General features: G+C 51.5%; 2 protein-coding genes across 3 annotated transcripts in view; one reads left to right on the top strand and one right to left on the bottom strand.

Moving 5' to 3' along the window:
• Positions 1–1500: 1500 nt before the first annotated feature.
• Positions 1501–3695, top strand: CUNH22orf31 (chromosome unknown C22orf31 homolog). Its single transcript, XM_035016722.1, has 3 exons — positions 1501–1569; positions 1714–2160; positions 3258–3695. Exons 1-3 carry the CDS (start codon positions 1501–1503, stop codon positions 3693–3695), a joined length of 954 nt encoding a protein of 317 aa, XP_034872613.1.
• An 801-nt stretch (positions 3696–4496) lies between these two features.
• ZNRF3 (zinc and ring finger 3) overlaps positions 4497–27680 on the bottom strand; it is a 153097-nt gene continuing 129913 nt past the window's right edge. For both annotated transcript variants that reach the window (XM_035017283.1, XM_035017282.1), the window contains exons 3-9: positions 16915–16989; positions 16362–16493; positions 14666–14776; positions 13323–13490; positions 11642–11744; positions 9156–10886; positions 4497–7835 (exon numbers count right to left, since the gene is read on the bottom strand). In XM_035017283.1, coding sequence (XP_034873174.1) covers positions 7795–7835; positions 9156–10886; positions 11642–11744; positions 13323–13490; positions 14666–14776; positions 16362–16493; positions 16915–16989 — 2361 coding nt within the window. In that variant the 3' untranslated portion in view covers positions 4497–7794. The remainder of the gene's footprint in view (positions 7836–9155; positions 10887–11641; positions 11745–13322; positions 13491–14665; positions 14777–16361; positions 16494–16914; positions 16990–27680) is intronic.

Below are 27680 nucleotides of genomic sequence, written 5' to 3'. Positions count from 1 at the left end.
TTGGGAGGTGAGGCCAGGGCTCCCCACTGAATGGGCCCCATTGTCTTCCCAAGCGTCTGTGGGTCCAGATGCCTTTGGCCTGGGGGTGGTTCCACCGTGGCCTGCGGTGCGGTCTGCCTGCAGACTTTGATTCACTCCTGGGACAACACTCAGAAAAATCAAACAGGCAACACATACGATTCCAGGAGCTCCTGCCAGCCTCATACTCTGTTTTTCCATCCCTTCCCTCTCCTCCCCCTCAGGAGGGAGCCTCCTTTGGCATTTTGTGTATAAAAACTCAAAACCACCAACAGGACGAGCACCTGATAAGGAGCGAGGCATTGCCCAAGAGTTACCAGGAAGAAGCGTCTTTGTTCCCGTTTCAAGCCCTTGACATTGCTAACAGCTCTAATTACTGAATTTGCCAGGGGATGTAAAATAAAACCGCATCCCAGAAACCATGTAGTCTCCCAGGGAGAGACATGTAGGGAGAGGTGCCCAGGGCGGCAGGAACGTGTTCTTTCATTTCTGGTCCCTAACCTTGGCAGCTATTCTGAGAATGTAACAGTACCTTCTTTATGTGCACGGACCGAGAAGGCCACTTTTGCACATGTAAGGATCTATCTCACTACCTGCATCCACAACCACAGTCTGCATCTTTGACTCCCATTGTGTGCAAAGCAATGCTTCTTAAGAACGTTAGGACCTTCCTAATTCACCCAAGCCCTTCTGGAGGGAAATGAGCGCTTCGCCAGCTCCTGAGGCTGCAAGCACAACAAAATAGAACTTCTTCCAGCCTAATTTAACTATAAAATCTGATGATGTAACACCCACCCACCCCCACATCACAAACCAAAGTGACATCACAAATACTAGAGATCATGGTTCAAAACTGCCTGCGTGTGAGCCAAAAATCTAAACAAACTGCAATTTGCTCATACATGACTGAGGCAGAGAAAGACAGGTGACTAGAAATATTAAAACAAACCAAAGCAAAACAACAGCAACAATCAAAAAAAGCAAAAGAGAAAAAGGGAAAAGAAAATACATATTTCTTCCCCCTACTAAGCTAGCTAAAATAAAATTTAAGGCAACCGAAATAATGGTAAGGTGATTTTATTTTTTTTTATAGATGACATTTCTTAGAAGGCCAGGTCTCTTTAAGTGTGTGATTCTAATTCTATCCAAATTGTTCTCTTGTTCTTGGCTGGTCCCAGGAAACGGAGGTCTGCGTCACTTACGTTGAGCTTTTGCCTTTATGGGCCCCAGTATTTCCCTGTTGAGCAGCCTTTCTTGGCTCATGGTGGTCTGATTAGAAAGTGTGTTCAGGGTTTGGCAGAACTTTACGTGGTGTCATTTCTGTCTTGCAGCCTGGTCGAAGGGTGACTACAGCTCCAATAGGAATCACAAGTGATCCCATCCCCATTCCTTTCCTGCCACAGGTCCCTAAGCCTTGCAGCAGACAGGAATTGTCTTTGATTCCTTGTAAATGCTCCCTAAACCTCTGCTTCCAGCCCAAGCATGGCTATGTTCTTTGAGAGCCTGAATATCATCGTGACCTTGTTTCCTTACTTGGTACAAGATGCTCTGGTGAGCAGGAGAGCAGATGGATAGATTTCTGAGAGCTGCATAGAAGGAATGATGTGTAAAACATTGTTTGTATTAGGCCTTCTAGTCTCTGCTTGAGAACTGATCTCTTTTTTTTTATTCCTTTTTCTCCCCTTGTAATTCTAGCATCCCATCTATGTGAGACGGGATCCCAGCCTCCCCACCTATGGGCTCCGTCAGTCTATCTTGCTGAACACCAGGCTTCAGGACTGCTATGTGGACTCACGGACCCTCACCAACATCTGGACGGCCAGGATGTGTGCAAAGCAGAACATCAATACCCCAGCACCCAGGACCACCTCTTCTTGGGAAGTTGTAAAGGATCCCTTAGTCGCCAGTTCGTTCTCCCTGATTAAGCTGGTGCTCAGGCGACAACTGAAGGATGAATGTTGCCCAGGACCAAGCAGGTTTGGAGAAGCAAAGCCCTCGAAGAGATTAAAGTCCAAGGACAATTTGGCAATAAGAGCCACGCCACGGGGCAGGATAAGAAACTCCACTGGTTCCAAGGGCAGACGGCCAGTGGGGCAGCGCCCCGGCTCACCGAGGCTCAGGAAGCCGGCAGGAGGCATCAAGGTACCGGGGGTGGAGAAAACTTGATGGAGTGGGGACAGGGCAATGTAAGTGCGGGAACACTTAATGCTTAAGAGATTTATACAGGGGGAAGGAAACCCTAAAGTTAAAGACAGGATTGTGGAGGTGGGGCTGGGGGCAGCGGCATGATGTAATGGAGAGAGTACCCGATCTGGGCTCGTGCCGTCTACCCTCTGCCTATTCTCCAGGAGGATGGAGTGGCTTTCATAAACACTTGATGTGAAGGGAAAATAAGGGTGGGAAAGGCCCGGAGATGGGCGGTGCCGTTAGGCACACACACCCAAACACCGGAGGTGAGCCTCAGATCTTGCCATGAACTTCCACCTGGGGAACCTGACGTCTGGAGAGGTCCAGCACTCCACGGGGCCGGCAGAGCTCAGAGTGCCCCCTGGAGCTAGGCTGTCCCGCTCCAAGTCCCGGCTCTCACTGTAATTGAGGACACCCGGGGGCTTAGCCTCTTCGCTCTCTGTCATCTACAAAATGGGGAAAACGGCCTCACCCCCATAGGGTTTCATGAGGGTTGAGTTAATACAATGCACAAGGTTTTTGAACAGAACCTGGCGCAGAGGAAATGCCTAAGATCCTTCGTGGCATTCAGTAGAGGACACTGTGGTTAAGAACCTTCTCACTGTGCCAACTTGGGCCAAACAAATCCAGTTCCCTTGCCTTTAAACCGGTCTCCTGCTGGGGCGCCTGGGTGGCTCAGTTGGTTAAGCGACTGCCTTCGGCTCAGGTCATGATCCTGGAGTCCCGGGATCGAGTCCCGCGTCGGGCTCCCTGCTCGGCAGGGAGTCTGCTTCTCCCTCTGCCCCTCCCCCCACATGTACTCTCTCATTCTCGCTCTCTCAAATAAATAAATAAATAAATAAATCTTTAAAAAAACCCCAAAACAAAAAAATGGTCTCCTGCTGACCTTACAGGGTTATGGGGAATATATGAAGGAATTCAGGGAACCAGAACACGCTAGACAAATGGCGGTGGTGGCTGGAACCAAGACACTGGGACATAAATCCCAGATAATTATTCGGAGCTCCCTTCTCAAGTTTTAGCTTTGACTTCTCTGCTTTCTTCCTGGCTAGAGTAAAGAAAGTTCAAAGGAGAAAAAAGTAACCGTCCGCCAAGATCTTGAGAGCAGATATGCTGAACATGTGGCTGCCACCCAAGCCCGACCCGGGGACACTGGGACAGCGGCCTGGAAGGGCCAAGCGTTGCTTCCCGAAACCAGAAAGAGACAGCACTTGTCGGAGGACAAGCTAACCATCCACGGCCTCCCCGCAGAGGGTTACAGGGCTCTGTACCACTCGGTGGTTGAGCCAATGCTGTGGAATCCTTCCGGGTCCCCCAAGAGGTACAGCTTGGAGCTGGGCAAGGCCATCAAACAAAAGCTCTGGGAGGCTCTGTACAGCCGGGCTGCCACTCCTCAAGGGGCCCAGGACCCACTGCCTGGCCGGAAGCAGCTGGGGGTCCACGAGGAGCCTGTGCCCAAGAAATGGCCGAAATTAAAGAGTGAGAAATAGGAACGGGAGCTCACGGGGTTAGGATATTCTCTGCTAGATGTCTGAAAAATAAACACCACTTTGCACCTTCCACATAATCTCGGAGTGCTTTACAAATTAGTAACTGCCTCCCTGGGAAGTAAGACAAATGGGTACGAGATTCATTTCATACTGGTGGCCCTTCTCCACTCTCATGATTAGGTCATGTCGAGGGCTAAATGCTTGGGGGTCTTTTCCCTACGAGCCCCTTTTCTTAATAGGGGTTTGAGGGCCTCTCGGTCTTCCAAGGCAGGAAAAAGCCAGGCAGACGAAGTCAACGGCCCATGTTCCTCATTTTTTAAAAAGCGGACTATTGTTTCCCTCACAGCCTCCACATAGGGCTGAGCAGAAAAGCCACTACCGTCTCAAGGACATAATCCCACCCGCTCTCTGTAGCAGACGCTCTCTCAGGATAGCACCCCAGGCCCCAACAACACGAACTCTACTTTACCAGGGGAGGACATCCTCCAGACGCTTACGCGAACAAGGCGGAAGAGTTAAAGGCACTGCGTCGTGCAAACCTCTCCTTGGTGGGATCTGTAGACCTTTACCAAACAGAGCAATGACAACATGTAACACATACTTGATAAAATTGTATTTTTTTTTTTTACAGTCATTTGTACAATTTGTTACAAAACCATAGAAGACTACAACTTGTTTGAAATCATTTTTGGTCGGCAAATATGTAAAATCTGTGTGCAATTATCATGTATTTACAGGGCCTCATGTTAGTCATTTTCAATGATTATTCCAACAATGTCACACTCTCAACATAAGACATGGCTTAAGATAAATATATTAGTAAATAAATATTCTGAGAACATATTTCCATAAATGAAATGTGCTGCTATACACATACAGAATATACATAAGTTGTTTTCTAGCCTTTAAAACATTTAAAAAAATGGTAATGTTGGAGAAGGAGCCCTTAGACCATTTTATTACAAAATCTTTACAGCAAAGTCTTTACAAAATATCTTTTAAGTGCTATGGGAGAAATTAAAAAAAAAAAACAACATTTCAAAATAGTGTCTTGTTAGACCAACACAATAGTTTATATAAAGAATAGAAAAAGGCAGGTCTGTTTAAAAAATAATACTCTGATTAGTAATTATTTTTTAGACCTCATTTTAAAAGCATTAGTCCTGCATGAGCTTTGAGTAGAAACTAGCAGCACATAAGGGGGGGGTCTGAGTGGTGGGACAGCAGATCGGGCTTTATAAAATGGCTTGGGTTTCAAGAGAGGTGGGAGAGATTGAGAGTCAGAGCCAGCATAAAGAGGTACCTTGTTGATCAGAACTCCCAAACCCCCATTTTTTAGCTGGTTCCAGTACTCTTCAGTTTACATGGCCATCCCATACCCAGGGCTGGGCCATGGGACCGGGCCTAACAGTCACAGTCCGGCTTGGGGGGTGGGGTGGGGTGGTGATTCTCAATGGAAAATGTGATGCTCCCAGTTTCCAAGGCTATAAGACCCCAACAGACCACTGACAGGCCCCCGACAAAGATACTGGTCCTCATTACCGGAGTCTTACAGCTTCAAAGAAGACATTTCTTTTGATTTGAACGGCGAGGCAAGAATATAGCTGGTTACTATATTCTGGTGACCTCCCTGTCTGGTGGGCCAACAGAAATTTAAGACAATGGCTGATATTTAAAGTTTTAACATTTTCATTTTTCTGCTTCTACTGCCCTGTAAACTACAAAAATGTGTTTCTTTTGCCATCTGTAATTATTGCTCTTTCAAATGAAAATTGGACACATTTATTTTAATAAGCCCCGTGGAAGCCACATTATCTACTCATCTATTTATTGCTTAAGGCCGTTGAGGAGTAGTTTCCCAGACCAGGCTAAAGAAAGCCACTTTGGGGGTATGGTTTCAGGCAAAGGAGAGAGAATACGCACTCAAAGGCATTAAAAACAAAGCAAAACAAACAAACAAAAAACACAAAACCACAAACAACAAAAATCTCAACATAAACTGCTTTTTTGCAGTTTATGTTAGAAGCCACCCCCCCCCTCCCCGCACCCCTTCCCTAAAACCACGTAATGCAAGCTGTTGTCCTCAGCAGCTGCTACTCCTGGCCCGAGAAATAAAGGCGGCCCGGATCACATGTCGACAGCTTAGACGCTTCTCACACCCTCGCCAACAGGTGTGCTGGGCATAGACCCGGGGGGAGCAGCCCCCAGGGACTGCACCCCAGAGGCTGGAGGACAAATCTCACCGCACTGAGTTCCTAAATGGCAAATGGCTCGATCATTTGATGCTGGAATTTCTTTCAAAGCCTGGCTAGAAGTAGGTAAATTTCCTCAGCATAGACTAGGTTAAAAAAAAAAAAAAAAAAAAAGCAAAAAGGATTGGGATACAGTGCGATTCTCAGTCAAAAATATTCTCGTGTGGACCCTGGCCTGACTGGAGAGGGGTCATCACGTCTTTGATGGCAACCCTGGGTGGTCTCTATTTCCCCACTATGGGGGGGGGGGGGCAAGGTGGTGAGGTTCCTGTTCTGCAAATGAGCATTTCAGATGACACTAAATGAGTAAGATGAGTAAAAGTGACCAGAGGAGTTAGTCAACACAAGGGCTAATGGGTTTATTTTCTTCTTAAAAAAACAAAAACAAAAACAGAACTTTCTTAAGAACAAGAAGTACATTGGACAAAAAGGATGACAATCCCTGATCTGAAATAGCTTTAAATAGATTCTCCCTTTTACAATGGAAACATCTTTTTAAAAAATGGTTTGGGTTTTAAAACTCTCCCTCCCTCTTGGAAACAAGAACAGCAAAAGGCTGGAAAAATATACAAAAGCCTACCCTTTGGGGCTAAACTATCTGATAGTCTCTTTCTCTGTCTCATGGAGAATCAATACGTAATAGTGCATTAGGTAGAAAGGATAGTAGACATTTGCAGGCGAGATGAGCAACTTCAGCCATGAGGCAGAGGGCTGAATAACCCTGAAGCGGTGCTTCCAGAGGGAAATGGGATGGGAAATGTATCATTCAGACGGAGCTCGGTGCTGACCCTGTGGGGTCCCCAGGAAGGCAGCCCAAGGACACGGCTGCGCCCACACGGACCCATGGGCACAGGCGCGCTCTAGCGCCCTCTGTCCCTTCTCTGGGTTACTGAGAGCACTTTCCACCCCCCAGACACTAAGGCCGCAAAACTACATTCCTCCTGGGTGTCTGTCCCCACACACCCCTTCAAACCACTTCTTCAGCCAGTGGTAGGAAGCCCGACTTCAGGATTGTGAACTCTGTCCTTTTACCCAAGACGATGACCCGAAGGAACAGACTGAGGAACACTGGGCTGAATCGTCCCTGTCACCCTGGGGCTTGCGTAGTGATGGCTTGTCCCAGCTCCTCAGAGCTGCAGACCTTCCGCCCTATCCCTAGCTGTTCCCGTCAGCTGCCCACACGGGTGGGCTGGAGAGGTACGGCTTCTGAGAAGACCCGAAACTTTGTACGTTGGGATTTGCCACAAGAAAGAAAGAGGCAGCATTGCATTGTTCCTCAGAGTTTGTACCCATATCAACTAGCTTTACTTCAAGTTTCTGGTTCATTTTCTAAGGCAGGTGTAGCCCTGAGCTTTTCAAAGGCCTGAGCTCCCTCCAGGGAGACAACAGTATCTACACATGATGTGGTTCAATTAATGCAGCAGTGATTTCTTTTTTTTTTTTTTTTTTTCAGCAAAAGTTGGCGGCTAGGGTTCTTTAAAATATATATTTAAATAACTTTTTACATTTACATATAATATCTTAAAAAACAAAGCACAGAACTCAATCCCACACACCTCAGAACCCCAAGCACACACACTTTACAAAACAGAATATACCATGTTATCAAAAGAGGCAAAAGACTCAGAGAATTTTGTCTGTTGGTTTGTTAATGGAGGGGTGGGGGCAGTTTGCCACAGGCGGCTCACATTTTGGGTTGAGAAGGAGGGCTCGCTTTATTACCACTTTTGTGTGTTTGTCAAAGCTAAAAAAAAAAAAAAAATTTTTTTTTTTTTTTTTTTCTGAAGGAAGTCAGAGCTTGGGAGTCTCCATACAGTCCCCATTTCCACGGAAGATTCCTTCTGAGCTCAGGCTCCCGTGCCGCCGTCTGCTGGGGGAGATCTCTGTCCTAGAGAGAGAGACAAATCATCAAGGGGACAGAACTGGCACAACACACAGGGTCCAGGCAGGGGACTTGGGTGCCCATCCCCGGTGTTACAGGCTCTCAGGGAGTGACAGCTCACACCACCAGATGGACCGTGTATAGGGCAAAGGGCTGAAGCAAAGCTCCTTTGCTGAGAGATCCTCATGCTGTGCTGGGGGCGCGAGTGCCTCCCAGCCAGGCAGCCTCCCTCATCTGGAGGCACAGAGACTTCTGGAAGCCCTTAGGTAGCAGGAAAACACAACATCTGAAGATGAGCATCAGGTACTGCTGTAGACACTGGGAAGAACAGAGAAGATCCCTTCCCAGAGCCCACAGACCTCAGAACCAAGTAGCCTCAGCCTGCCATAGCCTGGAAAGGGAAGAGAGGCTGTGATAGTGACCTGGGGCAGGGCTGGAGGGCGGGATTTCAGCGGAGAGCTGGAGAAGCGGCAGAGAAGTCTGGAAGCTGGGAAGAACTTGGCTTGTTGGGGGAACAGGGCAGAGGCCACAGAAGGCTCAAGTGGCAAGGAGGTGAGTGAAGCAGGAGGTGGTCCGAGGGGAAGGCAGGGGGCCGATCATACAGAATGGGGTGAGGGGTTTATATTTTTAAAATTTAGAGGTAATGGCAAGTCACTGAAGGGTTTTCCAGTGTAAAGACATAGATTTCAAAAAAAAAAAGCCCCTCCTGGCTCCTGTGCAGACCAGAAGGCCACTGCCTTGGCCGCGGAGAGAGGAAACGGGCCTGCCTGAGGAGACAGCAGGTGGGGATGCAGGGGAGATAAATTAGGGATATACTCTGGAAGTGGAATGTGTCAAAGGTGCTGGAGTGTTTATTACTGACACAAAATGTTTGGAAACTTTAGAGCAACTTGATGAGGTTTGCTGAATGGAATGAAAATTCTGGACTTGGATTCTGCACGTCCTTTGCTAAGTTTCACTTTTCTGGGGATTCGATTTTCTGGACGAGGGGCAAAAAACAAGCCCACGTGGTCCTCACAGGCAGGATGAGAAGCCCAGGAGACTGGAGTATGGAGGGCGCGGCGGGCTCCAGGAGAGTGCCGGGTTTGAGCCCGAGCACCTGGGTGGGGAGCCTGGAGGAAGGTGGGGGGGACGGCACGCAGAAGGAGGAATCTGAGAGCGCTGCAGTGGAACGCAGAGCAGGGCCGGGGTGGGGACTAATGCTTTGGAAGTCATCAGGTGCAGATGGCATTTTTAAAGTCAGGGGCACAGAGGAAGTCACTGAGAAAACCACCTGCAGAAAGAGGAGGACCCCGACTCTGGCCTACTGTGCTCTCCTGCTCTCACCTGCAGCCTCGGTGGCGGGGGCGCTGGACTCCTGAGTGTCCTGGGGGGCCCCGGGAAAGCTGGCCCCGGCGGCCTCTGCACCCTCCGGAGGGCAGCCGGGCGGGAGCGGAGCCCTGGCCTGGCAGCAAAGAACAGGCTCTTCTTCCTGGCTGGCTCCCAGGCCTCGGTGGGGCCGCAGGGCATCCGGGCCCAGTGTCCCACCCCAGGGCCCGAGGCCATGGGTCCCTTGGCAGTCCGAGGGCAGGCCCAAGTCACAGTCCACATCCTCCGGAATGATGGGGATGCGCCGGCTCAGGTCCCGGGCCCCCGGGGGGCAGCCGGGCGGGGGCTCCTGGGCAAGCGTGTACTGCACGCTCACCGAGCAGTCCTCGGCGTAGCAGCCACTGCCCCCTCCGCTGGCACGGGCCACCTGCTTCTCTTCATAGAAGCAGCAGGGCAGGCCCTCGCGCTTCACCCCTTCTGTCCTGGGCAAACGGTCTGGGTGAAGGCCGTGCAGGCCCTGGGCGCTCCCCGGCTGCGCCTCCCCGCCCGTGGGGCCCAAGAACGACGTGCTGCCCCCCGCCACTGCGACGCTGGGCTCCAGTGTGGAGGGCTGGGGCTCGCAGCAGCAGGCACACGACAGCCCCTCGCGGGCCCCCTTCCAGGTCCTCCTGAGGTCTGGGGCAGCCCCGGGAGAAGCCTCGAGCCCCACTTCTGAGGTAGAGCTAGCGGGCCCCCTGTGCTCCAGGGAGGAGCTGCTGCTGTAGTTCATGTCCAGGCTGCAGGTGGACAGCTGGTCCCCCGAGGGCGAGGCAGGCGCGGGCCAGGGCTCTCCCCGCCCAGCACCTTGGCTGTGGGCCGCCGGGAGCTCCTCGGGCGGCCCCCGGGCCGAGCCGCCCGCGCCCCCCACCTCGCCGGCGCGACAGGGGCTCCGGCTGCGGTAGATGAAGGGGTCGTAGTCGCTGCTGAGGGAGCTGCGGAAGGTGGAGCAGCTCCCGTACACGCCCTGGTTGCTGACCTCGGTGCAGTCCAGCACGGAGTCGCTGGAGGAGCAGTGGCACTGGCCGGAGCTGCTGCTGCTGTCGCTGCCCGGGCAGTCGGCCAGGTAGCCGCTGCACGCCGAGCGGTGGCCGTGGTAGCAGCTGAAGCTCGACGCGCTGCCGCTCTCCAGGCGGGACGGCGGGGCCACGTGCACCACGGTGGGGAAGAGCAGGCCGCCCCCGCCGCCGCCGCCGCCCCCGCCGCCGCCGCCGCCGCCGCCGCTCGCGGGAAAGGCACGCGCCGGGCCCCTGGGAGCGAGGCTGGCCGGGGCCTGGCCCTCGGGCTCCGGGTAGCTGAGGCCCCGGAAGTAGTAGTGCTGGTACATGGTCTCGTACTGGGAGAAGCAAGCTGCCTTGGAGAAGCTGCGGCCGCTGAACTTGGGCCTGCGGAAGGGGTGGGCTGGGGAGTAGGCCCGGTGCTCCAGGCCGCAGCGGTGAGGGGCCAGGGCGGGGTCCAGGTGGAGGGGCGGGTAGCCGCGGATGTAGCTGGGGGTCTGCGGCGAATAGAGGCCCTGCTCCCCGTGCCGGTCCACGGTCAGCAGGGTGACGGGGTTCCCGTGGGAGTCCATGCTCGTGCGGGTGGGGTAGGCCGGGACGGCGTTGGTCCTGTGCACGCGGCCGGGGTAGTGCACCGGCAAGATCACCCTCTGCTGCCGGCTGCGCGCGAGGCTGCTGGTCTCCACGCACACGGCGCTCGGGTTTCCCTTTTGCTCTGGGGAGAGGCGGGGCGACAAAGTGAGCGGGGCTGGGGACGCTAGTGCTGCGGGCCGGAGGGGTAACCGAGGGCAGACAGCGAAGCGGCGGGCTCGGTCACGGCCCACGTGCCCCGTCTCAGGACGCGGGCCCTTGCTGGGCCCTCACCAGACCTGGCCACCCCGCAGAGGCTGAGCCACCCCTCCGGCTGCGGGGCAGCCACACCTGTAAGGGCCCGCGTCCCGCCTCCCCTGGGCTCGGCGTGACAAAGACGCCAAGGGAGCCTGCAGCCAGCAATAAGGACACCAAGATGAAAGGCACTTTCGCTCCCGGGAAAACAGCTCTCCGGAGTGCGGCCTGCAGCCCGGCCCCCTCATCCGGTAGGACCAGGACGCCGGACGACAACACAGCCCCGCCACCTGGCGCTCGTCTCTTGGGGCGCGGGAACGACCCCGCGGTGCTGGGCACCGGAGCGTCATCACGCTCGTTCCTGCCGAAGCGCCGGTGGGCCTCAGGCCTGCAGAGGCCGGCTGCCTTGCTCACGGTCAGGACGCCGGTTCTTGGGAGAGCCAGAATGTGACCTCGGGGCGACTCTGCGGGCCAGGCTCTCCTGAGGGTTTGGAGGCCGGGTGAACTCCAAAACCCAGGGCCCCCCACACCTCCAGGTCTGGAGGGCAACGCTCGCTCACCAGTCTGTAGCCTGTCCCACACACCCGCTAGGCACTCGGCAGGGACAGCGACCCTGCCGCAACAACGGATGCAGGGGACAATTACCTATGATGTTGTGGCGACAGTGGGGGCAGGTGTGGTGCTGCAGCAGCCAGGGGTCCACGCACTTCCTGTGAAAGCGGTGAGTACAGGGGATAACCCGCAGCTCCTGGGAAGGGAGAGATGACACGCAGCCTGAAGGCGGGGCCCAGGCGGAGAGCAGTCCTGCCTCCAGCCCCCGACGCGCTTCTTCCTGAGGAGCCCAGCATGGCCCGAGAAACCCTGTTCATCATGCCCGTACCAGCGGCTTCCTCCTCACCCGCCTCCCGGTCTCTAGCCACAGGTGGACACAATTCCCTGAGTCAGCACCCACGTGTGGCTTCTAGGGAGAAGCCCCAACCACAGTCCTCGGCGTCCAGGAAGGAAGCACACAGAAGCTGGCTCCTTTCTTGTTGCCAGAGGAAGGCATTCACACTCATGCCACACACAAGGGAAGACCAAAGCCGAGAGCTTCTGCAGCCCCGGGCGTGCGCAGACGAGGCTAGGTACCCCCCAAGACCTTATGTATCTCTGGGATGGTGGCTCCCTCCAGGCCTTCCAACTGGGGATGAGTAGAAAGGAAGATGCCCGGGACTTGGAAGAAAAAGCTCTCCTGTCCTCTCCTTTGCTTGATCGTGAATACTCACCTGAGGGAACATCGTTTATAACACAGCAGCCTATGTAGAGAGGAGGTGATGGAGTTTTCTGAGGCACAACCACCTCTGGAGTTCCTGAGCCAAAGCGCCCTCCCTCCCCCGACCAAGTGTGCTAGTGTTACTCTGTTTTTCCATTCTCTGACCAGCTCAATACAGTAATGCTCAGACTAATACCTAACGTTGTTCCTGACCGTGGGACAGTTCTACCTGTGTTTTCTTGTGTAACCTTCGTGATCACCTGAAGCGCATGTCAGTCTTGGGCCCATGTCCCAAGCGTAGGCACAGAGAATGAAGTCACTTGCCCGAGATCACAAAGCTAGAACCTGCCTGGGCCAGGACTGGAATACAGGCAGTCTGCACCTAAAGACCATTCAAGACTCTCTTAATTTAAAGGCCTCTGCAAAAGCTCATTTTTACCCCATAGTCTACACGGGAGTGGAACGCTTTCATTAAAGGGGCATCGAATGCCTGCAACTGATTCTTGAGTGGTTTGCTCCCCACTCCCCAAAACGTGTGTGTATGCACGCCTCTGTCTGCGAGGAGACTGCGCAAACGCGGCACGATGTTAGCAAAGGGTGATGTGCGGGCGAATGACATGTCATTCACTGTATGACTGCTCCAGCTTTCCTGAAGGTCTGACATTTTCAGGATAAAAAGCTAGAAGAAAAAGGGGGGCCATCACATCCCCTGTCTCCTAAGGAAAAACACCCCGCGTGCCACGCGGCTTTGCAGGAGAGGTTTGCTTCGAGTCAAGCGTCCGTTTTCAGAAGAGTGATTCTAAAGTTAAGTCAGTAAGTGTCAATGTTCTCAACACCAGACCTTTTCTGGCCTACCATATACTCCTGATCAACTTCTGAAATGACGTGGGTAGAGGTGGGCCCCCTGGAGAGAGTGTCTCCATGTTGAGGCCACTACTTCTCAGGGCGAGCAGCAGTTAGGATGTCCCCGGCCACCCCCATGAGACCTGGGGCCCTGTCCTTCCAGGTCGTGGGCACCTCCGCTGACCTGTCCACCTCCTCCCCAGCCAGGACGGGCCCTGCGTCTGTCCGTACCTCCCCGTCGATGTACTTCTCCAGGCAGATGGCGCAGTCGGACGTGGAGCTGCTGCTGAGCGTGTCCAGCGCCCCACAACTCCCCTCCCGGCGCCCCTTGCTCTTGGAGTTGAACTTCCTGGTTTCCATCTTCTGTAGAGCTTGGATAGCCAGCCTGTTCATGGAATTCTGTGTGGCGGAACGTGGTCCAGGTTAGGGCCCGGGACGTACTAACTGGGAGTCACCCCTAGAGCCACGGGGACGGCCATAGCGCTTGTCCTCTATCGGACCAGAACAGGCTTCTGAGAGCACTCGACACTCAGACTGCCGCGGCACAGGTTTTCCAGACTCCTGAGGGTCATCAGTCTGGACCCAGGCTTCTCCCAAGTGGCAGTCCCAGCAGAGGTCGCCTTCAATTAGTTGGTCGGACTCTGCAAGACTCTGAGTTACTGGCCTGCTCGATGCCTCGGGTTCCTCTTTTTTTTTTTTTTTTTTAAGATTTTATTTATTTATTTGACAGAGAAAGACACAGCGAGAGAGGGAACACAAACGGGGAGAGGGAGAAGCAGACTCCCTGCCGAGCAGGGAGCCCGATGCGGGACTCGATCCCGGGACTCCAGGATCATGACCTGAGCCGAAGGCAGTCGCTTAACCAACTGAGCCACCCAGGCGCCCTCGGGTTCCTCCTCTTTACCCTGAAGAAAGTTCCGAGGGCAAATGAGACAACGCGCCCGGGTGCCGGCCAAACGCAGCTACTGCTCTGTTGGGCTGGTGATGGCCACTCACTTGGCGAGCAGTGGGCGATCCTCTTGACAGATTGCCTATCGGCGTCCACTGTGTCTCCTGAGAGGTCACGCTACACGGGGCACGTCTAGATTCCCACCTACCCCCGCCATCAACTTCTGCCCCCAAACCTGCCCTCCTACGAGCACGGTGATGTGCCACTGGGGCACGAAAGGGGCTACTCTGTTTACTGGGAATCGTCCAGACAGCTTGGAAGATGCAGCTTCCGGCTCAGCAGGTCTGGGGTATGGCTTGAGGGTCTGCATTTCTACCAAGCTCCCAGGGGATACTGCCGGTGCCCGGGTCATATCTGAGGAGCAAGGCTCTAGGGCTCCGTGTGAACGCTGAGACATTTTGTGAGAAAACCCCCTAGCTGGAAGCCCTCCCAGTGCTCGGCCTTTGTGGTTCTGGCCCTTTTGGAACAGAGAAGACATAGGGTGATGAGCTTTGCTCTCATTTTCCTCCATCTCCGCCACGCCCAGGTCACCAGGACCAGGCTGTGGAGCTCGGGCCCCCACCCTGGTTTCCACGAGGGACAGGCGGCGGGGCACCTGCGCTGGTGGGCAGCTCCGAGGTATTACCTGACTGCGTCGCTGCTTCAGCTTGATTTTGACAAGGAGGATGAGGCAGACCAAGGAGACGACGACGAAGAACGCCAGGAAAATCCCCATGTCGAAGTACTCAGTGGGTTGCTGGAACAGAACACAGACACGATGAGTCACAGGTCTCTTCAGCCTGGGGATCGGCACACGGGTTGGGATAAGGTTGGGGCAACTCGGGTGTGTCCCTCCCCTCGTCTGCAGGCAACACCTGGGCTTCTGCTAACCTGCACACGTGCTGTGCTCTCCGGGCCCAGGCAGCCCCCCACGGTGTGGCTAGGGGGAGGCCTGCTGCAGTCTCGGCCGGGCCTCCTCTCGGCCAAGAGCCCACGCGTCAGAACGCCTAGCTCCCCATGGAAGAGCGCAAAGTTCGCTGTAACCGGCATGAGAGGCCCATCCAAATAAACACAAATATCATATTTATGGGACAAAGGAGTGAGTGTCATGTTTTGAGGGAACAGTGATTACTAACCATATAATTAATGGTGTACAACAACTCAGAAAATTGTATGCTGCTTCCACAAAGATCAGCTTCCACTACAATGAGTCACATTTACCAAAGCGCGCTTTTTTCCTTTAAAAAGAAGCCAGCGAAGGCGGTTCTTCTGCACATCCCTTCTACTCTGAGTTCTTATCTTTTCCTCGGGACACACTGCCTCCGAAAATCTTGAAGCCGTTTCATCTAGGACATGCGGGTAGCCAAGAGGAATAGAGTTTTGCTAATAGAATGCTGCGGGTATCTAGATATTTTGTGCGTGCAAAAGAATCATCCTATATGTGAATATCTGTGATATGGAAATAAACCACACATATATATAAAACCTGCCCCAGGTTCCCAGAACCTTCAGCCTGAGGTTTGGGCAGAAGATGCCAGTTAAGAGTCAATGGCCAGCAGTGTCCCTTTGACATGCTCAAGAGAAGCCTTCATCAACCACCTGCAAGGCATAAAAACTTCAATCCTAGTTGAAAGCTAAGTGTTCCAGATTCAAATATAAGTTAGGGGTTTTCAGTATGTGGGCTGCCGAAGCGAGCACTAAGTTAGGGGTTTTCAATAATGCAATTTACCCTCCGGGAAAAAGAAAGTACAGGCCTCTTTCTCTAGTCTGGGACAAATGGAAGGAGGGGGACACAGGAAGCCGGGTACTCCTTCCTTCAATCCTCCTCAGCCTTTCAGAGGGAGGCAGGACAGAAGAGAAAGAAGGACAGGAGGCTACCAAGAGGGAATGCCGGGTGGAAGAGACTAGAGACGCTTTAGCACAAAATCATCTATTTCTGGAAGGTCTTTTCGAATCCTCTCTAAAGGAACATGGGTGGGGGTTGCCTGGCTGGCTCAGTCAAACGTCTGGCTCTTGATTTTGGCTCAGGTCATGATCTCAGGATAGTGAGATCGAGCTCCGCATCAGGCTCTGCGCTCAGTGTGGAGTCTGCTTGAGACTCTCTCTCTCCCTCTGAGCCCCACCCCCCCATTCGTGCACACTCTCTGTCTCTCTCAAATCTTTAAAAAATAAAGAGACATGGGTAACATTTCTCCTTCGCCTCCAGCCCTACGTTTGATCTAAACTGTAGGAACCTAGGCTGTATCAGCATTTGACACAGAAAGAAGACAGGAACAAAAGCCCAAAGCCCAAAGGGAATAAAGGCACAGGGAGCAGCAGAGAGGGTGCCCGTCGAGGCTCACTCGAGGGGGGCGGTGCTGAATCCTCGCTCGAGCTACTTTCTGCTTGTTGACAATGTTCATCAGCTTGATGGCATCTGCACCCTTCACGTACACCACTGGCCTCTTGAGCGGGTCTTCTGAGCCCTGGTTTAGCTGAGGAAGAAAAGACGGTTCTGGTTAAAAGACACTCTTGCTTTAAGAAGCAAGAGAGACGGAGAGAGGCTGAAGGAAAAGAACAGCAAATGCCATTTGAAAATCCTCAAAGTCCTCAAGCGTTATAGCCTTGGAGCTTCTGAAGGACAAGGCGGAGAATGATGCTTGTTTTAGGACGGACTGGGCAGGCTGAAGGCCCAGAAGGGTCTTTAAAGATGCCCCCCAACCACCAACTTCCTGGCTCTTCATGCCTACTCAATACCCTTGCCTCGGAGTAGGAATGATGTCTAAACATGGGTTTCTAGCGTCAGCAGACAAGTGCCGAGCCCCGAGGCGAGGGGGATGCCCCTGTGACGAGCCCAGCTAACTAACAGTGCTTCTGTCGGGGGGATGGCCACGCCGCGTGCCCCACGCGGTTTACCTGGTCAATAGCTTCTGGGTTTTCCGACACATCAAAGATGACCGCAGTAGCTCCCCGCTGCACCGCCCGCTTGGCCTGGCAGAGTTAAAAAGAACAGGTTGGCACTCTTGGTCCTCTTACCTTGCCAAAGCTGGCCTTGGAAATCAGACCTGTATTCGAATGCAGAATCTGACAGTCCCCAACTTCCAGGACTCTGGGCAAGTTACTAACTTCCCGAAGCCTCAACTTTCCCATCTGTAAGAAAAGGGACAATGCCGCCTACATTGTACGGCTAATCTGAGAACCAGACGAGTCAGAATAGGTGAAAATTAGGAACTGGGTACTCGATTAACCTCTGTCTCCCTGTCCGGCCAAACATTAAAAACACATCAACGACCTACCCAGTCAGCACGAAGGTATTGGTTTCAGTATTTTCTGCTGTGAACACAGAGCCCCTGGCAACCCAAGTAAATGCCTTTGGTCCTTCTCTTGTGGTCCTTCTTCCTTCCCATGTCAGCCAGGACTGCAGTTAGAACAGCACACCAAATATTTCCAAAGGAATCTCACAATGGTCAATTTTAATAACTGACATAAGCTGAAAACCTTTGGAGATGCTGTCAGCTATGAAAAAAAAAAATTGTAAATGGGGATTTAGAGCAGTTGGCTGACAAACCTGGCTACACATCAAAAACCACTTGGGAAGTTTGTAAAGCAGATTTCCTGGCTCAAACCACAGAGACTGATTCAGCAGGGCTGGAGGAAGGCCCAGGAAACGGAGTTCTGGAAGTTTTCTGAGGGATTCAGATGATTCAACCACTTGGGGAACTCTGGATCAGAGAGCTGAGATGAGGATGTTTTAGGAACAAATGTAAAGTGGTGGGATTCTGTTTTGAGGGAGGATTCTTTTCTATCCCAGCGAACCTTCTAATTTCATGTCCAGCTAAGCAGACAACAGGATGAAAGCTGTGGAAGCACAAGACATAAGACATAACCCTTGCTTTTAGGAACGTGAATTTTATTAGAGAAGTAAGATACCTCTAAGGTGGGGGATAAACAACAACAACAAAATAAAATGCCAAACCTCCTACAAGATGGGCAAATAATGGCTGGTGTTCAGAGATCAACTCTATGAGCCAGAATGCGTGACAAAGAATAAAATTTGAATTGAAGGCATTCCTACTGAGGAAATAATCACTACGGGGATACAGCATAAGAAGGCAACACTGAACCTAAGGAGATGTGAAAGCAGCTGGACCAATGGCTTCACAAGCCCACTAGAGGGCAGTCTTATCCCACAGCTTTTACCAGACCAGTCCCTGCACCGTGTACCAAAGACGCAGGACTGTGAAATCCTCCGGATACTGCAAAGTCCCCAGCAACTTAATGAGCCCGGGGAGCCCTGTGTGCTATGCTGCAGAAGCTGTCCTTCTTCCCCTGGGACTCTTTCTTGTTGAACTGAGACTCAATTTCAAGTCCCTTCTACCGCTTGTCCATCCCACCCCACTGCCTCACCAGCAAGCTGCAGTCGGGACTGACAAGTTGCCAATGGTAGGCAAGTCACTGAATCTGAGTCCCAGTCTCAGTTTCCCCACCTGTAAGAGGAGGAGGAAGCCAGTTATTACCACTAGGGTCCCTTCCAGTTCCCAATCTTGGCCACTCAATGGAGAGGCAGGGGACTGTCCAGAGCAATGAAGAAAGAGCCACAGTGGCCCTATCACCCACCTCCAGCAGGAGAGGACATGATGGCCCAGTGAGAAAGTTTGAGGCCAGGGGGTGTCACCTTGCTCCAAAAGGCTCTTAGGGGCACAGACCCCCTTGCCTGAAGCCAACAGTCCGTGGGCCCCAGAGTTAATAGGAAATAGGCGCTGTGTCTTCTACTCAGGTGAAACCGTAGTCTTCACAAATTTTCCCTAGATATAGAAGGGCCCCAAGGAACAGCACTGAAAACAGGTAATCAACAGGATCTCTTGTTCCTTTATTTGGCTTTCATTCCACCATCAAGCATATCAACCAGCACCTGAGGGAACTGTGCATTCAGATCCCTCCCAATCAGGAGCACTGAACACCTCCGGCTTTGATGCTGGTGCTCCTGGAGAGCCTGATGGCCCCCGATGAAAGGCAGGACCTGGGGTAGTGTGGTCTTCAGCCATGGGGCTGGTCACACTTCCAGGCTTCCCATGTCCAAAGGAATGTGGAGGTCTCAAGGATCTGGAGGTGACGCGTGACCCATCCGGGACAGGCACTTTTTAAAAGGCATTTTAAACAAAATCTAGGATGGTTGAAGGGTCTCTCCTGGTTTCTATAGTAAAAACAGCAGGCCAAGAATAAGGTGCTTAAAACCCATTTACCATCCCCATTTAACGGACTCATACACAACCAGACTAATACACAGGATCCAAGTACAAAAATTTTGTTTGAGAAAATGAGAATTCTCACAGTTGACTTACTTTAAAAATTAATGGAAGCTGCTATTAAAATAAGGTTGTTTTTCCTGTCCATACCAGGACTAGACAGGAGGGGAGTCAACCCAGGGTCCTGTTGAGAATTGGCCTGTCAGGAGCCAACCCAGGATTTAAAATAGGCCATGAAGAATCCAGATTTAGAAAATGACAAATTTATTATACTATTCCCAAAGCAAATTAAAAAACACAGAACACTACTTGGTCACACTTTCCCCCTCACCTCACATTTTCAGTTTAAAAATAGACGAGGCATATTCCTGAACCAATCTCCACATATGAGATCATTTCATCATTTTACCTAGTCAAGCCTGGGCCCAAACTTGTTTCTTTTTTTTTTTTTTTCTTAAGTAGGCTCCACGCCCAGCGTGGAGCCCAACAAAGCGCTCGAACTCACAACTCTGAGATCAAGACCTGAGCTGAGATCAAGAGTCCAACGCTTAACCAACTGAGGCACCCAGGCGCCCTCCCCCCACCACCCCTAAATACCGATTCAAAACAAATCTAAACCATAGATTGGGAGATTACATAGTTGGGAGATTAGTGGTCTTGTGATCATCAGAAACCCTATCTTTACAAAGTCACAAAAGTCTCAAGATAAGGCTGTTTCAAAGAAAGAATGGAGGGCGCCTGGGTGGCTCAGTTGGTTAAGCGACTGCCTTCGGCTCAGGTCGTGATCCTGGAGTCCCGGGATCGAGTCCCGCATCGGGCTCCCTGCTCGGCAGGGAGCCTGCTTCTCCCTCGGACCCTCCCCCCTCTCATGTGCTCTCTTTCTCATTCTCTCTCTCTCAAATAAATAAATAAAATCTTTAAAAAATAAATAAATAAATAAATAAATAAAAAATAAAAAGAAAGAATGGAAAAAGATGCGGGCTGGGGGGGCGGGGGGGATGAGGCTAGATGAAGGTCACTGGTAAATTGGGCCACAGTCGCGGAGGGCAGTTACCCTTGAACTGTGCACAGACTGGTGTAGAAAGAAGGGCATGAGAAGGGTGTGAAGAGCAGAAAACAGGTGCGAAGTCTTGGGAAGGCCTCCTCAAAGCAGCCCAAGGCCCTGCCTGCCTTTCCTGCCCTCTGCATGCCCGCCCCCCAGCCTTCATCACCTCTGCTGCCTCAGTCAGGCAGGGGCAGGTGGGCAGGTCAACACCAGCCAGCAGGTGACTGGAAGCCCAGCGGTAGACTATGGAACAAAAGGTTGTCATGGTCCTTTATTCACCTTTCCAGGGCTGCAGGACCCAAGGCTAGCCAATGTCCATAGCCACGGACACAAGTATCAAAAGTGCAAACATATGCACACTTAGATTTCCCAAAGTACAGAATTTCAAGCCCCAGGAGACAGGGTCCTACTGTGGTTGGCACTTACTTCAATGCAAGTCTCCTATGGTTATTCCATAAACGTTTATTCTATGGTCTGCGTGGGACCATACTCGTGGGTTGCTGCTCCCTGAACGTGGATGTGGTTTTCCCAGGAGGAAAGAGCTTCTATCCATATGTTTGAGTCTCGAATTTCCGGATGGGAATGAGGCATTCTGATGAGAATAGTCCCACCACCACCTTGTGGGTGGGAGAAGTCAAAACCTCCCGTTTGCTTTAGTTTCAATTAAATTCTGGAATTCCAATCAGGAACGGATCTGGGCTCTCCCCAGAGTGTGCAAGTTACACCCAGACTTGGTAACTCCCAGCAGCCCCTGGGCATAGACTCCTTTTTCACCCTTGTTTATCTGTTGGTCTAGCGCTGCATGTGGTGGCCCCAGTGCCTAATATTTATTGCAGGAAATCTTTGACAGAATACCATCTTAATCGGAGATAACCCAAAAGATGACTAAAAGTCTCCTTTGTCCCAAACTCCTGACCATATGATAACCAAGGAAGTTGGATTGTTAGTGCTGATACGAAGACCTGTGTCTTCAACCTCTTCTAGGAAGTTTTGACATATGGAGGCTCCAGACTTTTTTTTTTTTCATTTTTGTTTTGTTTTTACACTTATCATAAGCTTCCAACAAGTCATTAAAAATTTCTTATAGACACCTTTAAGGCTGTGAAATATCCATTCACATACTCTACTCACTCATGTATTTTTGTTATTTGAACTATTCCAGTTTTTTATTATAATAATTAAGGCTACACTGAACAAATTGTGGCTTACCTTCCAATTTCCTTAGAAGGGAGGCCCAGGGCCAAAAAATATGAAGATAATCGTAAGAGTCATAATAAAATCCACTTAATGCCCCTCCTTATAAACCCACTCAACTCTTACCTGTAATGACAAAATAGGATGGCACAGATATTACAAGACAAATTTGTCGACACATTTAACTTCTGGGTAAAGTGACCTGTGGTGAGCTGGCTAGGAGAAGGAAGTCAGTTTGAGAGTAACTCTTTGCATATGCTTCATATGCAGAAAGATACTCCAGTGTGAACTACCATGTGTTGATCATACCTACTGATTCTTCAAGGTCAAATTCATGTGCCTCCCCTCCCATAAGATTGACAAGTTCTTCTCTATAGCCTAAAGCAGCTCTTATCCCTCTCTGGGCCCGAGTATTTCTAAGGATTTCTCTTCCGCTGCTTACCACTTTCTGTGATGCATTTTCCCCTCAACACCATCTTTCATGTTTTTGCTATTCATAAAAGGAAAATGTGCTTAATGTGAATACTTTTAAATAATTTAGAAATTGAAAGCAAAAATGAACTCACCTATTACCCCCTATAGCCTAGGCTTTATAACATTAACAGTGTGGTTTATATCTTTCCATGTTGTTTTTTTTAAATCCATATATTAGCAGGAATAAAATGCACATATACACTCACGTATCAAAATACACTTAAAAAACCACAAATAAATTGTGTGTATATACTATTCTGTACCTCCCTCACCTTAACTCAACAATTTACTCAACAATATTATATGCATTTATATTTAAAAAAAAAGTCATTCTTCTTACCAGCTACATATATCATTCCATTATATGGTTGTACCTGAGTTTAAGACTGTCTCCCTGACAGGCATTTAGCGGATTTCTACATTTTCTCTATTATAAACAGTACCATATTTATATTCTCATACTCACATCCTGGTGGCATCTATTATTAAATAAACAGCTCCAAGTGGTCCTGCCTAGTCCGAGGGCACAGACATTGTACATGTAAATGGCTGGCCTGGGTGCTGGGCTAACCTGCCCTCAGGGTCTCAAGGTACCAGGAGGTAGATCTTACTGACCAGTCTGTGGGCCCCATGAAGGCTAACAAAGCAGACTGCCTTGGGCATGGTCCATACTCAACAAATTAACATAGTAGGTGGGAACTGAGTTTAATTCTATCCGTAGTGCCATTTATTCACTTATTTGTTAACAGTAGTAATTCACCAGTTCCTGTGTGTGCAGGAGGCAGCAAGTGGTAGATCCCTGTCCTCATGGAGCACACATTCTGCAAGCAGTGCAGGCACAGCCCTCTCTGAAGAGGGCAGGGGAGTCACAAGGAATAGTCTGTGTGTTCCAAGGGCAAATGGCTAAGAAATGATGAATATGGGCTCAGTTATCTCATGTCTCTACTGCCGCTTTTCCCAAAGTATGCATCACAGGATGAGATTTTCTGGGTCAGCATCCTTGGAGAAATGCTGCATATTCTACAGTGACCTCTGACATCCGCAATGGTATGCTAGAGGCTCTTCTCTACCCAGGATCCCCCATTTTGGGGGATGCAAAATCCCTTTGCAACAACTCCTGTCAACGCCCTCCCTTCTCTGGAAGATGTTTTGGAACCCACTGATCCACGGTGTGTGGTATGCCAACGAGAGAGGACTATCAGCCCTTATTCATTGCCCTGCTCTAAGGTGCAAGTAGAAGGCTGAGGGATATGACAGAGATCTACATTTTGAGCTGGAAAACAAGTAGAGAAAACATGCACTGCAATCTACATGAGATGGCTATTGGTATGAAAACATTCAAATACATAGTTCAATTTGACAACTACTCAAGAGGTCCAACTGTGCCAGACATTCCAAGAAAGATACAATCGGGGACCTTCCAGAAGTGCCTGTCATGACACACTTACTACTGTCCTGGCAAAAGCGATCTTGCTTAGAAAGGAGCAGGATGAGGGCGTGGAGATCTCTTTTTACCCAACAGAGTATTCACCTGCAGCTCTCCTTTGATACACTTACAGAGCAGTGTGACCTAAAGGGAACCACTACTGCGGAGAATCCAAAATGGCATCAGAGTCCCAGGGCTTGGTTCCTCTGACTTGGTGTCAGCGTTCTGCTTCAACTTGGATCCCCAAGTTCCTTCTGGGGCTATTTCCAAAGCAGAGCACACTGTCCTGGGGCCTCTGTGGGTCATTTCTTGCTCAGGCTGATATGGATGCATGGGGTCTTGCCGTGGGCCTACCCTTCATCCAGTCCTCACCCTCCTATAACCTAGGCTCACAGGGGCCAAGCCAAACCTTTGCCCTCACCCCTACACTCAACTGCTTACCAAGACTTGCTGATTTCATCTTCCAAATCCATCCATTGTTTTTCCACCCCCACTGCTGCCCCCCTGTCCAGGACACCCGACTTCTCACATGAGTCACAACAACATTTTCCCTTGGGGGTTCCCTAGCCCATCCCAGCAGCCCCCCAGGGTGGTCTCTACCCTGCAGCAGAGGGACCTTTCTAAATCACAGCTCTGACCTGCACCACTCTCCTCGAATAACGGTGCTGCTCCTAGCGTAAGCCGTGCCCTCCCCACTGCTTATGGCAAACTCCACACTCCCACCCCTGAGTCTAACGGGGCTGACCTTCTACTCGTTCTCTGATGGCCTGCATCCTTGCTGCGGAGCCACACACTACCTCCCCCACGCCCACTAGCCTTTCCCTCTTCTAACTCTGGTCGACTTAGGTGTTCCTCCCTCCACACTGGTACTGCCCGTGGCCTGCCCGTGCCCCACCATTGCAGCTCTTACGACCTCACACTGTCATTGTTTACTCAAAAGTGCCTCCTCACTAGAGGGCGGCCAGTGTGTCAGACTTCTTTCCTGCCGAATTCCCAGAATCCAGCAAAGGGCCTGGCACAGGGTAAATGGCCAAGAAATGTTTGTTGATTAACCCAAAAAGATCAGCTTTTGCCCTCGGGGTTAGCATCAAACACTTGGGCCCCCCCGCTACTCCAAGCACAGACTGTAGCTCGCTCCTGGCCACCTGATCGCCAGTTTCCTTTGACTTTTAAATTGAGAAAGGTCTGGTCTCTACCAGATCTTCTTGGAACTCAAGATTCTGTGCATTTGAGACTTTCAGGATTTGGCTTACGCAGGCACGGCGTCTGTTGCGGCCTTTGCGGATGGGCCTCCTATTGGTGGTTAGTTCTAATGCCGCCATTGTGGTCTCTGGGCAACCTCGACCCCAGCCACTACAAGTGGCTCTGCCTCCTCGTGGATCTTTATCAGGCCCCAGGCCTCCGTGTGAGCACATCTCTGATGTCAAAGCTCTTAGAAAACAAGCCCGTGCACCTGCAATGTTTGCTCCTTCCACTCTGCGGAGGAATGCAAGCTCCTTTTAGAACTCTGACCCAAGGCAAACTCTCACCAAATGACTACCCTTGGGCAAATCCACAGGAACAGATGGCACGAGATGCAGATTTTTACAGTTTCCTCCCATTATCACTCAGGGGACCTTGGGCTTTTCTTCAGCCTAAAAAGACGGGTGGAGCCTACGGAACACCTTGAAACCTGTGGAGACCATGGGGGCCTGTCTCGGGAAAGTGAGCGGATACCAGTCTGCCTTCCCCAGCTGGTGTGAAGACCGGAAGCTTGGCTTTCTGGGGGAACTGGTGGCAGAGTCCAAACTCCCGGCCTGAGAGCACATCCGCCTAAGGCTGGAGCCTCGGGCATATCACTGCCAGGAATGCAGGGTGCCAGGAACAAGCTCTGCGTCTGTCGCCACTGCCGCAGGGCCTGCTCTGTGGTCGGGGAGGGACAGGGACTGTGAGCGCGGATGGAGACCAACCAGCCAGTCCCCGAGACTGGCCACGCCTGACACCCACCCGTCTCTCTTGGCTGGGCCTGCTGTAGTCCAAACAGGCGCCACTCACTGGGTCCCTTTATGCTCTGCCCTCTGGAGGCCGCTGAGTGGATTCTAAACCCTCCCTCCTCACTTTTTCCTTTCCTCCTCCCCCGTGTTCTTCACTTAGTAGTGACCACCCAGGCACCAAGCTCTTGATCATTCTGGTCAGCTGCCGTTCCCTGAAGCATGAGTCACTGCTCCGACAGGGGATACTCCTGCCAGGCAAGGGGGCTTGCAAGGCCGGTCTCACCAGCGCCCTGTTTTCCTACAGAAACCTTTCATTCCATAGGAAATGAGGTCACACACCAGAGCACATGGGTAACCGGTGAGAAAATGCTGGTGCCAAGAAGGGGGCGGGTGTCAGAAGTGTTGAGGGAAACGACCCTAACACCCGCAAAACCACCAGACCAATCACCTGCTGCTCTGGGACAGGGTAGAGAGGAAGGGGTGCACCTAGCTTAAAAAATAACCTGCTTTCTTTAAAGCATATGCAACGTGAATGATTCTACCAAACCAAACCTGTAGAGCGTTGAGCTAATTTACTTTCATGATTTGGAGTCCCTGATTCACGGCCTGAAGATCGGCGCACAAAACGGCCCCACAGGGGCAAAGAGGGGCAGGGACGGGGGCGCCTGGGCAGCCACGCAGGCCCACTTTCCGGGAGTGGGAGAGGAGGGGGGCGGGGGGGCGGGGGGGCGGCGCAGCTCTGCCCGCTCCACCCGGCTCCTCGCTCCAGGGCTTGGCTGCAGCCCGGCCTGACCTTCCAGGTTTCGCTGGCAGGAGATCAAAGTGCCGAAACCACAAACACAGCTCAGAACTCCGAGGCCCCCGCGGCCTCCCCCCAGGGTCCCTCCTCCCTTTCCACCCTCCAGCTTCAACCCCGCCCCTCCCCTAGCCCTGCTTCTCCACGCCCTCCTTCAGGGTCCCTCCCTCTCCGCTTCCCCACGCACCCCCCGCTCCCGGTCCCTCTCCCCACCCAGTGGGGCCGGCCTCTGGGGGCGGGCTCCCATCCGGCCTTCGCTGACCCTACCCGGCCGGCCGCGCCCCTCCCCATCGGGAGAAGGTATTGCTCGCCATAATTAAAGTCATTAAGCCAAGGCTCCTGTCGGCTGCTGGTTCTGAGCTCCAGAACGAAGATGATGCATTTTAAGTCCTAGTTAAGATTATGCTGATCTATTTAGGAGGCATGTAGCAGCGAGAATTCAGCGGTTAAGTTAGTGGTTAAGGCTGCCTAAGTTTAAATAGTGTTATTTATTCTCAAAATATGTAGCAGCCCCACTTAATTTCTCCTAATTAAAGGAACCGACAGAAAAAGCTGGAGTCCGTGTCATGGCGCCATTGCACAGATTGGTACCCTTTTCACAATCAGAAAATACTGGGTTCAAACGGAAATGCATTTCCCCAGATCTTAATCTTAAACACAGACATTTAGACCAGTTCCAAGAAACACAATGATCCTCTTTGTTTTTAACACCTGACAAGGAGCACCCAAAACCCAGGAAGCCTGTCCACACCCTCCTTCCCATGGCCACTGCTGGGTGAAGGGATGTCATGGAAAAACGTCTGCAGTTGGGTTGTTTCGTGAGACGTCTCTGGCTGGCGGAGAAACTTTTGGAAGAACTTCTTAGCTGCTATCTTGGGTTGAGTTTTCAGAAGTCCCAATTCAGGGCCAAAGTCAGCAACTAGGAACTTTAAAAGGGACCACCCCCTTCTCTGCATAGGACAGGTTAACACTTGTTTAATAATTGAAACAAGTGTTAATTAGGTGGCATACTTGGGCTGCACAAGGAACAACAGTGTCTACAAAGTCTGAAGACCCTACAGCCTCCCTTCCGCCGTGAGAGGTGGAGGACAGACTCTCTGAGGGTTAGGGCTGAGCTCCAGGCCACTTCAGCCATCAGGCAGGGGAGACTCGGTTCTCACCCCTGGCCCCAAGGAGGAGGCAACCTGGGAGATTGAAAAAATACCCATGCCTGGGCCCCGCCCCTAGAGATGATGACTTCATCTCTGTGGAATGGAACCCTGGCAGCAATATTTTTCTAAAAGTTTCCCAGTTAGTCTTAAAATCCAGGTAGGGCTGAGAACCACTGAGCCCAAGCTGCAGGGAGCCTCTGGGATGACTTTTAGATGCACATCCTGGGACCTCTCCTGATTTGGTTGGACTGGTGAAGGTCCAGAAGCTTTCTCACCGGCACGGGGTCATGCTCACGGTGGGGCAAAGGAAAAGTGTTTGACAATTCCTGCTTAGGTGGTAAACTGTTTGAAAAACCAAGATTATTCTGATTATATGC

This window comes from Mirounga leonina, unplaced genomic scaffold, assembly GCF_011800145.1.
Source record: "Mirounga leonina isolate KUSES-001 unplaced genomic scaffold, KU_Mleo_1.0 Mir_171, whole genome shotgun sequence".
Lineage (NCBI taxonomy): Eukaryota > Metazoa > Chordata > Mammalia > Carnivora > Phocidae > Mirounga > Mirounga leonina.
Note: the sequence above shows the minus strand (reverse complement) of the source record. Positions and strands in the feature narration are given on the sequence as shown.